General features: G+C 38.7%; 1 protein-coding gene and 1 long non-coding RNA gene across 2 annotated transcripts in view; one reads left to right on the forward strand and one right to left on the reverse strand.

The window, feature by feature from the left end:
* mrpl3 (mitochondrial ribosomal protein L3) overlaps positions 1-11,073 on the reverse strand; it is a 47,128-nt gene extending 36,055 nt beyond the window's left edge. The window contains exons 1-4 of the mRNA XM_052015662.1: positions 10,952-11,073; positions 7,940-8,118; positions 7,306-7,397; positions 5,133-5,231 (exon numbers count right to left, since the gene is read on the reverse strand). Of these exons, the coding sequence (XP_051871622.1) occupies positions 5,133-5,231; positions 7,306-7,397; positions 7,940-8,118; positions 10,952-11,028 (447 nt within the window). The 5' untranslated portion in view covers positions 11,029-11,073. The remainder of the gene's footprint in view (positions 1-5,132; positions 5,232-7,305; positions 7,398-7,939; positions 8,119-10,951) is intronic.
* A 70-nt stretch (positions 11,074-11,143) lies between these two features.
* Positions 11,144-15,260, forward strand: part of LOC127570282 (uncharacterized) — a 50,835-nt gene continuing 46,718 nt past the window's right edge. The window contains exons 1-2 of the long non-coding RNA XR_007956326.1: positions 11,144-11,167; positions 11,270-11,368. This is a non-coding gene — a long non-coding RNA (uncharacterized LOC127570282). The remainder of the gene's footprint in view (positions 11,168-11,269; positions 11,369-15,260) is intronic.

The raw sequence follows: 15,260 nt of genomic DNA on the forward strand, positions 1-15,260 counted from the left end.
GAAATTGACAACTGTTTAACAATTGGAGCTGCTCCTTAGAATTAGCCAAGTACTATGAAAGTGAAAAACAAAAAACTCTCAAAAAATCTGGTTAATGAGAAAGTAGACAATAACCAATCGAAGCATGCTTAAAGAAGCAGACAGCAACGACTTTTGAATACTGCCCGAGGGCATAAAACAAGATTAAACTAACCAGTAAACGTACTGCAGCTTACTTGGAGAAGACTGAGCAAACTCGACAATTAGGTTGCACAGCAAGATGCAATGGAATACAGCTGCAATTAGAATGGGATGCAAGTGAATGCCTGAAGCAGAGTGTGCTGACTATCTTTAGCTGATGGCCTTGGGGCAACGATTTGCTAGTTTTTGCTTTGCACACGATAAATAGATGGGTTGTTCATGAGCCAATATAGTTTTGGCTACATTGTTGGATAAAACTATTGCAATATGAACTAACTAATCTGAAGGGACATTTATCTGGATTGAGAAACTTGATGCCGAACAATTCTTTATTCTAATTTGCCCATTGGTCTATTTAAATGTACTCCAGCCTAAACCATGATTCCCTGGTTTTATGGTTTGACAGAGATGCTAGTTATTTGGGAGGAGATATGATAAAGACTCACAATCCTGACTCTTTATGCTGTAACACAGCAAAACATTTAGTCCTAGCATATCTTCTGTTGTTGAGAAGTTGCAACACTCTCTCTCTCATATATATATGTGTATATAGAGACACACACACACACACACACACACACACACACACACACACACACACACACACAAAAAATGGGTGCATAATTATAATGAATCTCACAGGAAGCAAAGCTCCCCTTTTCAGATGGAAATATAAGCTTTTACTTTATCCTTAACATCTGCAGGAGAGGAAATCAGTCCTCTGCTGCACTTTAAAACCTTCCTATCAGCAACTTCTCATGGCTTAATATACTGTATCATAAAATCATTTCCTGTGGTTATTTTTGCATTAGTCACTGACCAGAAGTACTCAAATTGATTTGCACTTAAAGGCTGATTGCTCCTAATAACTATATTTTACATTTCAATCTCTTTTCATCTATAATAAAACTGAATACTTGAGCAGACAGAATTTTTCAAAATCAATAAAGACCAGTCAAACTATGATAGTTCAGATAAAATAATCTTCACTCGACACCTGAGAAAACATGTTTATGTAACTGCTGTCTCCTCTTCTCTCTCAGGTTATAGAGTGAAAGCAAATTAAAAAAATAACACTCATTGAATATGAATAGATGACTGTGAAACAAAAGCAAAGGCATATAAAATGTTTTATTTAAGAGCGACAATTCACAATGCTTAACTCAAGAAAGATTGCTGAAGCTATTACAATTAATTTGGCCAATCAGGAAGCCATTTTCTATCAATTACAGGTCATCTGGATGCTGATTGTTTATACTCAATGAGGAATTACAGATTTAGATTACAAGTTAGATGAACAATTCTAAAAAGATGCCATCATTTTAGTATTTTCTATGGCGATTTCAGAAATTGCAATCAACAGCAGGTATTATGCATGGGAAAATACTGGAATATTCTGAAACACATTATTAGGTAATGAACTGCAAACTGTGGATAGAACAGGATATTCAGTGATAAATATATCACATAAGTAAAAACTACACAAAATTTAACATTGCATAACAGTACACCTTTCACACTGAGAAATCCATAACTTAAAATGCTGACAAAACCAAATCCAGTGTGTGGTACACAAGTATACAATATGACATTCAATTAAATTATAAAACATCTCACTCTGCACATTTACTACTTTGGGCATATTTTTATGCAAAGTCGTTAACCACATTAATCTTTTTTTCCAGCCCACACTTGATTTCTTTACAAAATCCTACAAGGTGTACCAGGTTATCTTCCTCCACTTCTTTTATTTTTTTGTCCAGTTCAGTGGAGTGACTAATGAAAACATCTACTGCAATGGCTTCCACTTCATGCAACTCCCAAGTATCTATCCACTGGAGGTATTTTTCCCTAATGATCATTCTCAGTGATATCATCCATTGGATCCTGATTGCTACCCAAATGTACTCTGATGATAGCCCAAATCTCTGGAACTTCCCAATTTAGTGAAGATTTCTGAACTGTTAAGACTTATTGACTGATACCAAGGTATGAACAAATGCAATTTACTTCAATTGAAAATGCTGAAAAACAAAGTCTAACAACAAAGTCTAATAACAAACCATTCTCTTATCACTAACTTCATTTTATATCCTCAGCCATTTACTCAAACTGAACCAAAAGATGTGAAACCTTGGTTCCTTTGTAGACCCAACACCAAGCACAAACAGACAAGTCAGATGGAGCCTCAGTTTAATGTATCATGCAGAAAACAAAACCACTATCTACAGTGCAACACTGACACATCTGAATTAGGAGCAGGAATAGGATACTCAACCCATTAACCCTGCTACACCATATAATAAAATTATGGCTGACCCAATTGTAACCTCAGCTCTGCATTCCTGTCTGCCAGCAGTAACCTTTCACCCCTTGCTCAACAAGAATCTAGCTACCTTTGTCTGAATAACATTCAAAGACTTTGCTTCCATTGCCCTTTGAGAAAGGGAGATCCAAAGACTCACAATCCTCAGAGAAAAAAATCTTCCTGCCTTAAATGGGCAACTCCTTATTTAACCAGAAACCCCTAATTCTAGGTTCTTCCATTTAAAGGAATTATCTTCTCCACATCCACCTTGATGAAACCCCTCAGAATCATATATGCATCACATTGATGCAATCACAAAGAAGGCATGCCAGTGGCTCTACTTCCTTAGGAGTTTGAGGAGATTTGGTATGTCATCAAAAACCTTTACAAATTTTTATAGATATACGGTGGAGATCATTCTGACTGGTTGCCTTCTGACCTGGAATGGAGACTCCAATGCACAGGACTGCAAGAGGCTACAGAGGGTTGTAGACTCAGCCAGCTCCATCACGGGCACAACCCTCAAGAAGGCAGCATCCATCACTAAGGACCCTCACCATCTGGGACATGCCCTCTTCTCATTATTACCACTGTGGAGGTGGTACAGGAGCCTGAAGACCCACACTCAGCGATTTAGAAACAGTTTCTTCCACTCCACCATCAGATTTCTGAATGGTCCATGAATACAACCTCATTATTCCATTTTTTGCACTATTTATTTATTTTGTAATTTATGGTAATTTTATGTCTTTGCATTGTACAGCTGTTGCAAAACAGCAAACTTCATGACATACAAGTCAGTGATAATAAACCTGATTCTGATGTTTCAGTCAAGTTCCCCCTAGCTTTTCTAGTGGATCTGCCTATCCTGTCTAAATTTTCCTCACAAGGTAACCCACCCATTCCAAGTATTCTTCTAGTAAGCCTTCTCTGAACTGCTTCCAATGCATTTATGTCCTTGCTAAATGCAATCAAATCTGTAGTGTGTACTCCAGATATGTACTCATTAATGCCCTTCAAAATTGAAGCATAACATCCCTACTTTTGTATCCAATTCCCCTAGCACTATATGACAATATTTTGTTAGTTTTCCTAATTACTGACTGCGGCTGCATAATAGCCTTTTGTGAATCATGTACTTAGACACCCAAATCTCAATTGCATCTCAAGAGCTCTACAATCTCACACTATTTACATAATAAGCTTCTTTTCTATTTTTTCCTGCCAAAATGGATAATTTCACATTTTCCCACATTATAATTAATTTGCCAGATCTCTGTCCACTGACTTAACCTATCAATATTTCTATTTTTATTTTCCCCAAGACCTCTAATGCGGAACCCTATCAAATGTCTTCCAGAAACCTAAGTAAGTATCCACTGATATCTCTTTATCATTGCACATATTACTTCAAAGGACTCCAATAAATTGGTTTAACATGATTTCCTTTTCATAAACCATGTTGTTTTTGCTTGATTACTTTTTTTCAATAATAGCTTCTAACATTTTCTCTGACAGATATTAAGCTAACTAGCATGTAGTTTATTGCATTTTATCTCCCCTTTTTGAATACAGGAGTTACATTTGCTGTTATAATCCAAAGGAATCTTCCTCAAATCTAGGGTACTTTGGAAAATTAAAACCAATGCATCAACAATCTGCTCAGTGCCACTTCTGTGGTGATTGTAATTTTCCAGAGTTACCCCTTCTCTTCTAATTCATGATCTGCAATAAAATGATTGATTGGCAAAGGGGTTAAGGGTTAAGGGGAAAAGGCAGGAGGATGAATTTGAAAAAAAGATCAGCCACGATTGAATGGTGGAGCAGACTGGATGGGCAGAATGGCCTAATTCTGTTCTTATATCTTCTGGTCTTACAGATTTCTATGATGTTGCTGGTATACTCTACAGTGAAAACAGATATAAAATCCATGTTTGATTCATTTCTTGTCTCCTTATTTTCTATTTTTTATTCCCTAGGCTAATATCCTATAGGATCAATGTTCACTTTGTTAACTTTTCTTTCTTAAATAGCTGTAGAAAATTCTTTCTACCTCTTAACATCTCTGGTTAACTTTCTCTTGTATTCTAATGTCTTCTTATTAATCTTTTTGTCACTCCTTGCTTTTCTAAAATAATTTTCTGACTTGCCATCTGCCTTTGTGTAATTATAAGCATTTTCTTTACATCTGATACTATCTTTAACTTTTTTTAGTTGATCACAGATAGTGGGCCCTGCCCTTGGAATTTTTCTTTCTCCTTTGAATGGATCTATTCTATGAGTTTTGAAAGATTCCCTTAAATGCCTGTCACTGCATTTCGATTGATCAATTCTTTAACCTAATGTGTCAGTTCACTTTAGCTAGCTTTGCTCGTAATGCCCTTATTTAAATTTAAAATACTGGTCCTACACCCATTCTTCTTTTCCTCAAACTGAATGTAATATTCAATTGTATTATGACTCTGAAGTCATTAATTAATCCCATTTTGTTGCAGAAGCCTATTTTTTTTGTGCTCAAGAGTCTAGAGTGGGACTTGAATGAAGGCAAGAGTCCTACTAAATGAGGTAGAACTCAGGCAAATTTACAGAAATATTAATCAGTTCAATTATTAGTAAAATCTTAAATTATACAACATTTTCTTACATTAAATAAAGATGTATTCTTTCCACCCACTACCAGCGCAGGTCTTTTCCCATCATATTGTTCTTTAGACATATATGATACAACATGGCAATCTTGGACCTAGAAAAAAAATGCACAACCAGATATTGTAAAACAGTCCTATGCAAGGCATTGGTGATTAACACTGTGTACACTGCTTAATATGAAACATTTAATAGATCATTTTAAATTATCATCATCAACAGCAAAACACTTGTAACACACAAACTTCAGGGTCGTATCAACAAAAACCATGAAACTTGCATTTCAATAGTGTCTTTTACATCTTGTTCAGTGCATCCCAAAGCACTTTCAGGTAACAAAATAATTTTCAAATAATCATAGAAAATTGGTAACACAGGAGGGGACCTTCCTACCCAAGGTGTCTTGTCATTGAAAAGGAGCTATCCGACCTAATTCCATCTTGCAGTTCTAGGACTACAATCCTACAGATACAATCCAAGTATAGCTTAAATAAGAAGGTTTCTGTCTCTTCATCCTTTCATGCAGTGAATTCTAGACTCATACAATCCCGAGTGAGAAAAATGTTTTTTTTTAAATCTCCCCTGTAATATATCTATAAATTACTTTAAATGTATGACCTTGTTTTTTCACCTCTCCGCTAAGGAAAATAGGTCTTTCCTCAATTAAGTCTTGTTGCAACAGAAAACAACCCAGCTTATCCGATCTTTCACTTGCAACATCCTTGTAAATCTTTTCTACAGCCTCTCTACTACAATCACACCTTATCTGTAGTTTAGTGACCAGAAGTAGACATAATATTGAACCTGTGGCCTATCTAGTGCTGCATACAGTTCTAGCTTTACCTCTTTGCTCTTGTATTCTATGCCTCCACTGATAAAGGAAAGCATCCCATATGCATTTTTACCCATCTTAACAACCATTCACTAACTTTAAAGATCTTGTTCTTCCATAACTCGCGATGTCCTCCTACTAATTTTGAATTCTTGTTGCACCTGCCCAAAGGCTGTATTACTCTATGACTCTAAGGCTTTATATCACACTTTTCTGAATTAAACTCTACTTGCCACTTTTCTGCCAATAGATCAGATCATCTATATCCACTGGCAGTCTAAAGCTTTCTTCCTACAGTGAACCACATGACCTCTTTTTGTATAATCTGAAAACATCTTTATTATGTCACCAACATTTAAGTCTAAATTAATATGAACTGCACAATTGAATTGAGCCCAGTGGAACCCCCTGTAACAAACTCCCAGTCACAAAAAAACTTGTTTTGCTTCCTGAGACAATTTTGGATCCAATTTGCCATTCTCCCTAGCATCCTAAGGGTATTAACTTCTTTGACTGGTCTGCCATGTGGGACCTTGTCAAAACCCTTCCATGTTAACTATATCAAATGCAGTGACCTCATTGGTCATCTTGTTACTTCCTTGAAAAATTCAATCAGCCACAATCTATCCTTAACAAATCTTGTTATTATGTAGGAAATACATCAGCCAATTTGTAGAGAACAAGCTTCCCCAAACAGAACCATGACTGACCAAATAGTCTCGTTTTGATGTTGGTTGCACGATCAATAATAAGGAGAACTGTCAAGGGGATCTGTTACATCCTTCTCAAAGAGCAAGTGGGGATCTTGGTTTGACCTCTCTTTCACAAGTTAGCATCCCCATCCTTGCAGCATTTTCTAAGTACTATACTTGAGTGTTTGCCAACAATTATGTGCTTGAGCTGTGAATTAGACTTGAACCAACAATATTCTGACTCAGGCAAGATTGCTACAGGTGAGCCACAGCTATCACCTGCAAAAAGCTTTCTTGCAAACACTATAACTGTACCACATTTTCAGATTATATGAGAAAAGCATGTGCTTGTGACGTGCTCACACTACCCAAAAGTGTTTACTTTGAAATAATCAGTAATAAAACCAATAGGATGAACTGACATTATTTCAAACTAGCCAAGTAGTGAACACATAACAGGGTTCTTACATACTTAATAACAATTAGCACAGAAGATCTACACGGCAAACTGTGTAGTTCTGTAACAATCATGACTTTTATGCACTCCATTTGTACTGATACATTCTATCCTCTTGCTAACCCTATAAAACCCAAGATATTTTTAAGGGTGATTAATAACACTGTGTACTCTCACGCCATAACATTACCTGAAGTAACGTGACTGCATGTTTCTCGCCTGCCTTGGTCCACAAAGGCATCATCCCAAGCTTCATTGCAACAAGTCCAACCCTGCGGGTACCTTCAAAGATAAACAAAAGGACAGCATTCACTTAACCAGGGAGACAGTTCAACCACAATTTCTGTGCCTGCTTTACTAAACCACAATAGAAAATACTTGGCAATTTTGTTTATTACTTAAAGGTAATAATCAATGGATTATAACAAGTTGATATACTATGACCTCCAACATGATCAAAGTTTAGAGCAGCAATTTTACAAAGTCACATTCCAGGTGTACAGTTACCTAAAGATTTCTATATCAAATATTAATCATGGAAAGTGAGACTGCATACCAACATTCCGAATACTACTCTCCAAATTCCAGGGTCCTCATCAGGTTCCCCTTTAGAAAAGTATTCCTCAGCTGTTCCTTAAAAACTATAAACTATCAAGTTTCTCCATAACTGGTCACTAAATATTCAGACAGTAAAACATTCATTAAAACCCAGACTATTTCAAATAATTTTCAGGCAAGGCAAGATCTTATCAAATAATTATTTGTTTTGTTTGCTCAATTATTCCAGAGTACTTACAAATTCATAAACTGCAGTTTAAACCAACCTGGTTCCCAAGGTAACCTGGGCCATGGCTCATCTTTTAGCGGACAAGACCTGTTCACAGTCAACGATTTGTATTCTTCGGAAACAATTTTTCTTAAATGGTGAATGTTTTCATCAGAGAGATGCTCATGCCACCAGGTGCTCTCTGCATTGGTTCTGACAAACATTAAAAATGGATCTCTAGAAAATCAAAAAAATCAGGACCAGAATGCTTTGTTACTTGCACAGATGAAAGCATAATTTTATTGAAAGCATTCTGAAAAAGCTTTCTACAGAAATAATACTAATGCCATGTGACATTCTTTATAAACAGTGAATATGTGAACATGCTGTGAGGCTGCAACCAAGGACGGCTGATTATAAAGGGTTGGCTAAAAGAAGTGGGTTTTAATCAGAGTTGCAAAAGGAGTGAAAACCCCTGGTTTATGGAAGGAACTCCAGTACTTGGTCCCCAAATGGTTAAGGCTGCAGGTATTAGTAAGGTGAAGAGAATGGGGGGCTGCCTGACCAATAATAGCCAACAGATTTGGAGGTGGCAATGGACCAGTCCAGAAGTGGTTAATGAGAACAGCAGATATTTTGCGGCTGATGAGAGATATTGCTGGTTTAGTATTGCTAGGGTTTGTTTTATCAAGTATAAAGTTTAACATTTATTTGTCAAATGTGACAATGCATTCCTCATGTCATGATGTCTAAAGTAACTAATCAGTGCCTGGTTTCTGTTTTACAGCTGTGTAAGGAAATGGTTTAAACTAATGCTTTTGAGTGAATGAACAAATAGGGATGTGCAATCTCATTAGAGGATGATAAGAGTGTAAATGCTGTAATAAAAGGCAGCCATATCCTTCCAATGAAATATTGGAGACTTGGAAAACCAGATGTCCTAGAATGAATAGACACCTGATTTATGGTTTTGAGACTCACATGGCTGAACAAAAATTGACTGCATGGAGTTACTCATGACAAGGTAACTGATACTTAAAATCATTTTTTAAGAAAAATCACACAGCTCAAAGTGGTCATCTAACTCTTGGTACCAACTTTTTGAAATAGCTATTTAATCAGTTCCTCCCCAGCTCTTTCCCATAATCTTCCAAATGTTTCCTCTTTCAAGGAAAGTTAAAATTATAGTATTTGCTTCCATCATTCTTTTAAGCCACAATAACTCCATGTAAAAAATTCTCCTCGCCCCCCGATTCTTTTGCCAGTTACCTTAACCAATGGCCTCTCGATGTGTGTTCCTCCTTACTTAGTCCTAAAAACCCTAACTTTTTCCATTAATCTTCCCTTCTCCAAAGAAGGCAATCTGATCTTCTCTAGTTTCCAAACATCAATGAAATCTTGCAAACCTGGTATCATTCCAGCAAATCGCTGTACTCTCTATAAGGTACTGATATCTTTCCTAAAATGTACCGTATTTATAGTGAATTAACCACAATACATCAATCAGTGGTCAACCACTGATTTATAAAGAATCTAGCAAAACTTTTACACTTTTTTTTTTACTGCTTTGCCTCCATTGGCTTGTAGTGAATGCAGATTACTAAGCGATCCTCTGAAATAGAGGAAGATAAGTTGAGAAAGTAAAGAATCAGAGATGGACCTTGTGATAGTGAGAAAAGTTGAAAATTGACAGCAATGATGCTGAGACTTCTGAATTTTGTACAAAGGAAGCTACACCATACAGTTTGTTAAAGTACTAGAGAAAGATATGAGAGAAGGGTCTGAGTGGAACTGAAACAAGTACTGCTCCACACATACCACAAAGAGATAGAACCACAGTTTACCCTAGCTACACATTTTATTTGAAGCAAGTGACATGAGTTAAAGAAGAAATTGAGCAGTATGAGAATTTGTTCAGCCAGGAAGAAGTGTTGGTGGAGGGGTTTGGTTGAAGGAAGCAGAGGGTCCTCAGACTGACCTGACATGGGATGGAGATGTAGAGTGATGGGACATCCATGGTGAAAGTGATTGGGGTCAGGACACTGGAAACTTTTAAAAGATGGAGGACATCATACATTGGAAAAATGTAGGTGGGGAGAGAATGGATGAGAGGGGACAGAATAGAGTCTAGGTCAGAAGGAATGAATTCTGTGGGACAAGAACAATTTGAAATGATGGGTCTATTGGAACAGCCAAGCTTGTAGATGATTGTGTGTCAAACAGATTTAAGTCACTATTCTTTTTCAGGTTTGAAGTGATGACCCATTAGGCAAGATGATCTGAGAAAGGATGATCTTCTCAGTTGTTCTTCGTAGGAAATACTTTCAGAACATTCCAGGAGAGACACATAAACTTATTCACCTCGAGTTCAAGTGCAGGTGATAGGACGGAAGGAAAGCAGAGAAATGAAAGATGATTATATCACTAATAAATTCTTTCCAGTGGACTGTAGAAATTTCCCAAGCTAATGACATTTCCCAAACCCATGACATACGTCTCCAAGGAGGTCAATGATCATGGGAACACCACCTGATTTGGACATATCCCCATCTGTTCATCATTGCGCTTTAAGTACTGAAACTCCCCATCCAACTGTGAATCTATACGTTTACCTCTTGCTCCTGGGTATTTAAGGATTGACAATAAATCTTGTTCTTACCAGCATTACCCACATTGCCAAAATGAATAATAAAAAAGTGAGCGGGAATAGGTGGCCTTAGTACCGGTACAAAGTGTAACATGATACCGAGGGAACAGTTTGAGATATCAGCAAGGGCCCTGGAGTTGATAACACTGAATGATTGGGGGACAAATACTAGTAGAGGGCAGCTGAGTGCGGGCTCAAACCCGAGACTCCCGTCCCATCCCCAGTGGCCCAGGAGTCAGTAATGATGATGGTTCGGGGACGAATAGGGGCAGAGGCCCGAACCCCAGCCTCCCGCCCCATCCCCGGGACCTCCGGCTGCAGCCGGCGAACAGCCCGGAGCTCTCCCTCCATATGCTGCCAATCTGTCCCTCCCTCCAGCGCGGCGCAACTTTAACCGACGAGCCCCCGCCATCGGCAGCAAACCTGAGCGACCCGGTTCTCCCCGCCAGGCAGCTGATTCCCCGTAGCAGCCGCCGGCAGCCTCCCACTGCCGCCGCCATGTCTCCGGCCGCTGCTCCGGCCACATTGAACGTTCCCCCCAACAACTTCCGGCGGTCCCTCAGCTCGAACTCTCCGGGTTGCTAACCCAACTCTCGCGTTCCGCATTACTATGGGAAACAGCATTCATCTTCTTGCAATGTAGTCTATAACATAAGTTTTATTTCAAAATTTTAGGATTTGATTCAATTAATAATACTAGAATGTTTTATAATACAAAACTTTGTTTTCTTGGCCATACAGCAGAGGTCTAAGGAATAAAATAATTGGAATTTCAAAACGGAAGTGCTTGTATTTCCATAGTCCTTTCCTTCGGGACGTCCCAAAGTGGCTTACAGTTAAGTAAGTGTTTTTGGAATGTGTTCACCGCTCTGACGTGAGTAATTTACACATTTTATATCCTATTATTATAAGATTATAATAATGGAATGTGCTTTGGGAAGCAAAAAGCTGTCTAGCCCTTAATTGAGCCTGCACTTTTATACCTTGCACAGATGACTACATCTCCTCTTCAGCCATCAAATCGAAATAATTCACCACTAGAAACCCAGATGAATATCATAAACAATATACTTGGCCAAGATAATTTTGAACGAAGGCTAAATTTAGAGGATAAATCATAAGCCTTGATAGAGACACTTTTTAAAGTATTGTCATTCATAATTAGAAATTGGTGGTAAGTCGTCATTTTGAACTGCAGTTCATGTGTTGAAGATACTTTCCAGTACTTTGAATACTACTTTGAGTACTACTCTCACTGTATCTTCTGCCCTTGTCCTGCTACGTGGGCCTGGAAGGTGCTATCATAAAAAAGGCTTAATTCGTATGCAATGTGGTAGGACAGTGCTTCTTCCTGGGAGCTTTACTAAACTTCTTGTGGATTTCATACTCCAGTGAAACATTATAGAACATTTACGACACAATAGGTGGCTATTTGGTAATTGTATCTGTGACAGGAGAGAAGAAGGCTATCCAACTTAATCCCACTTTCCAGCACTCCGGATCGTGGCTCTACCACCTGCCTCTACCACCCTCCTCAGGTAGCGAGTTCCAAAGCCCTACCACCATCTGGGTGAAAAACATTTGCTCAACTTTCCTCTAATTCTTCTATCAATTACTTTAGATCTGTGGCTCTGGTTTATGACCCTTCTGTGCTGTAACCCTTCTCTGATTCAGTCAAGAGAACTAAGTCCTTCCTTTTTATCATATTTTGGCACTACACAATTTTATACACTTCAATTAAATCTCCTTTCAACCTCCATTGCAGAGGAGATAACCCCAGTCTGTCCAATCTTTCAGCAAAAGTAAAATACAACATCCTTATAAATCTCCTCTCCAGTTAAGCACATTTGGTGAAGATATTATTGGCTGCTTGTCTCACTATAACCAAGTTAGGGCAGAAATTAATCCCAAGATATGAGCTGGTGCATGTATTTCATGAATGCCTTAGTGACAAATATTTAAATTTATGAATCTTGAAGAATGCTCTCAGTTCTCTGTTTATGTCTCTAAAGGTATACTCTTTGTAATATTACCCATTTTCATTACAAACTACTTCTAGAGATATACATTCCTGTCTGCTGCCATACAGCTTCATCACAGTCCTTGGTTCATGCCCCATAACCTCCTCTTCCTAAGTGCACAATATTTGCATGCTTCTGTGTAATGTAGTGGTGGAAGCAGTGGTTAACTTGCAATTAGTAATCCACAGACATGAATAAGTCCCATCGTATCATCTGTGGAATTTAAATTCTGCAAATTAAATAAACTGCATTTGAAAATAAGAACCAGCTCCCCATAACTTGTTCATTGCAGCTATCTTCATGGAGAGAGCTGCTTATATTTGCTGCATTTTCCTCCCAGGATGTTGTTTAATAGTCTTTACAGTATCATTTTCCATAATTCTTTCATTGAAGTGTCAACCTGTCAAACTGGTCTGCGGAATTTTACAAGCTGGAGACTTCTTGGTCCCTCTCAAGTCCTTTACTGTGGCCATTCAATTCTTCTACATCTCCATCCCAAGCCAGGATGGACTGAGGGTCCTTCACTTCTTCCTTGAGCATTCAGTTCCCCTCAACCAACACACTCATTCTTCTGGCTGAACTCGTTCTCATGTTGAACAACTTCTTCAGCTCACTTTCTCCAGATCAAAGCTGTGGCTATGGCGACTTACATGAGCCCATGCTATGCCTGTCTTATTGTTGGACACGTGGAACAGATTTGTTTCAGTTCTATTTAGGCCCCCTCCCTCAACGCTTTCTCTGATGCATCAATGATGGTACAGGCGACCCCCACGTTACAACCATTTGGGTTACGGAAATTCACCCTTACAGAATTCACAAATCACTATGTAAATATCCAAGATATGGAATGAAATTTGGCTCTTATGGAATTTATGCTGGAATAAATTGATAAACACAAAATGTGAAAGAAATGACAAATGTTGTCTATTTTGATTGTTTTCAACTTGCATTTCTTGACGCATGCACAGATGGTGTGGCTGGTCTTTTTTATTAGCGCAATAGGTTCATTTTGCTCTTTTGCAGTATTTTGTCAAGAATTTTTCATATTATTTACCCTCAAGGTGAATTATATTTGCTGTGCATTTAGAAGTGCGTGTCTCCATTCAAACTGGAGGCTGGAAGGTGATAAGTGGAACACAAGAGGCTGCTATCTCCTGCCACCCTTCCTTCCCCCCACCAAGCTCCATCTGCCCTATTTTACCTTTCTCCTTATCTGTTTCTACCTATCACCATCACTCTTCAGTTTTTTGCTTTTTGCTCCAGATTACAGCATCAGTAGAAAAATGGAGGGCTATGTGGGAGGGAAGGGTTAGATAGATCATAGAGCCCGATAAAATGTCGGCACAACACCGTGGGCTGAAGGCCCTGTACTGTGCTGTAATGTTCTGTGTTCTATGTTTCATCCGTAGTTGCTATTGTTTCCATGTGCAGCTGCTGGCCACTTAAGAGATTTGTTTCAGAAACTGACAAGGCAATCTCTTAAGTGCCCTCCCCACCCCCACAATGAACCAGCAGCTGAGGTATGATCATTACTGTTGAGAGAACAGCATCCTGTAGTGACGGATCTCCGCTGAGAGCATGGGATTCAATGGGAAATAGGTTTCTCATTACAGAAGATCGCAATTTGGACGTCTTTCTAGGAACAAAACCCATCCGCAATGCGGGGATTGTGTGTATTGGTACTGCTCTTGCACCCATACAGAACTTGAAAATGTCTTTACTTTTGCTGCTAATATCCACCCATCTCTCACTTACAAAATGGCCCGTTTTTGACTTTTCTCCTTCTGGATTTCTCTGTCTCTGTCTCGGTAGATAGGCCAACAACAAACATCCATTACAAGTCTACTGACTCCCACAGCTGCCCTAACTTTACTTCCTCCCACCCTGGCCCTTGTAAGGACTCCATTCCTTCTCCCGGTTCCTCCATCTCTGTCATATTTGGACTGAAAAAAACAAACTGCTGGAGGAACTGTGGGTTGAGCAGCATCCATTGGGGGAAAAGAATTGTCGGAGGTTTTGGGTCGAGACCCTGCATCAGGACTGACATTGTTTACAGCTGATCCCCAGGGCAAAACTAGCCTCAATCCATTAGAGATGTTCTCTCTGACCTATCCATTCATTTCCAACACTGACTGCAATTTAATGCTTATTTTCTCAACTTCCCAATTCTGACAAAGGATCTTAAGCCTGAAACTGTCACTTTGTTTCTCTTTCTGCAGATGCTATCTACCTGCTGACTGTTTCTGGCATCTTCCGTTTTTATTCCAGATTTCCAGCATCTCCGTTTTTTTTTATTTTCAGCATTCCAAAGCCACTGCCAGTGTGGTGTGTTCAGGCTGCTTGTGTTGCAGATTGAAAAGGCAAATAAGAGGTGGAGCTATCAAAGGCTGTAGCTCTCAGCAAAGGGCAGTAATGTTTCAAAACTCCTGTCGCATGGGACACTCAATTCTTAAAGGCATACAAGCACTTGTATACAATGTATCGTAAACCACCATCATCAAGAAAAATAAGTCTCCTTGCTTGATGGACTGTGCTTTCCTTTGAGGCAGAGATTCCTCTGTACGATTTAGCACTGTTAAGTATCCTAGTTGGGTTTTTAACCAAAGTAAAACCTTGTGTGAATGCCAATCTAATTTGTGGTATTTTAAAATCTTTCTCTTCAGGATTGTTCAGGCAGCAGATGCGTGGGACGTATGCAGAACTGGTCGATT

Source organism: Pristis pectinata, chromosome 5 (assembly GCF_009764475.1).
Source record: "Pristis pectinata isolate sPriPec2 chromosome 5, sPriPec2.1.pri, whole genome shotgun sequence".
NCBI lineage: Eukaryota > Metazoa > Chordata > Chondrichthyes > Rhinopristiformes > Pristidae > Pristis > Pristis pectinata.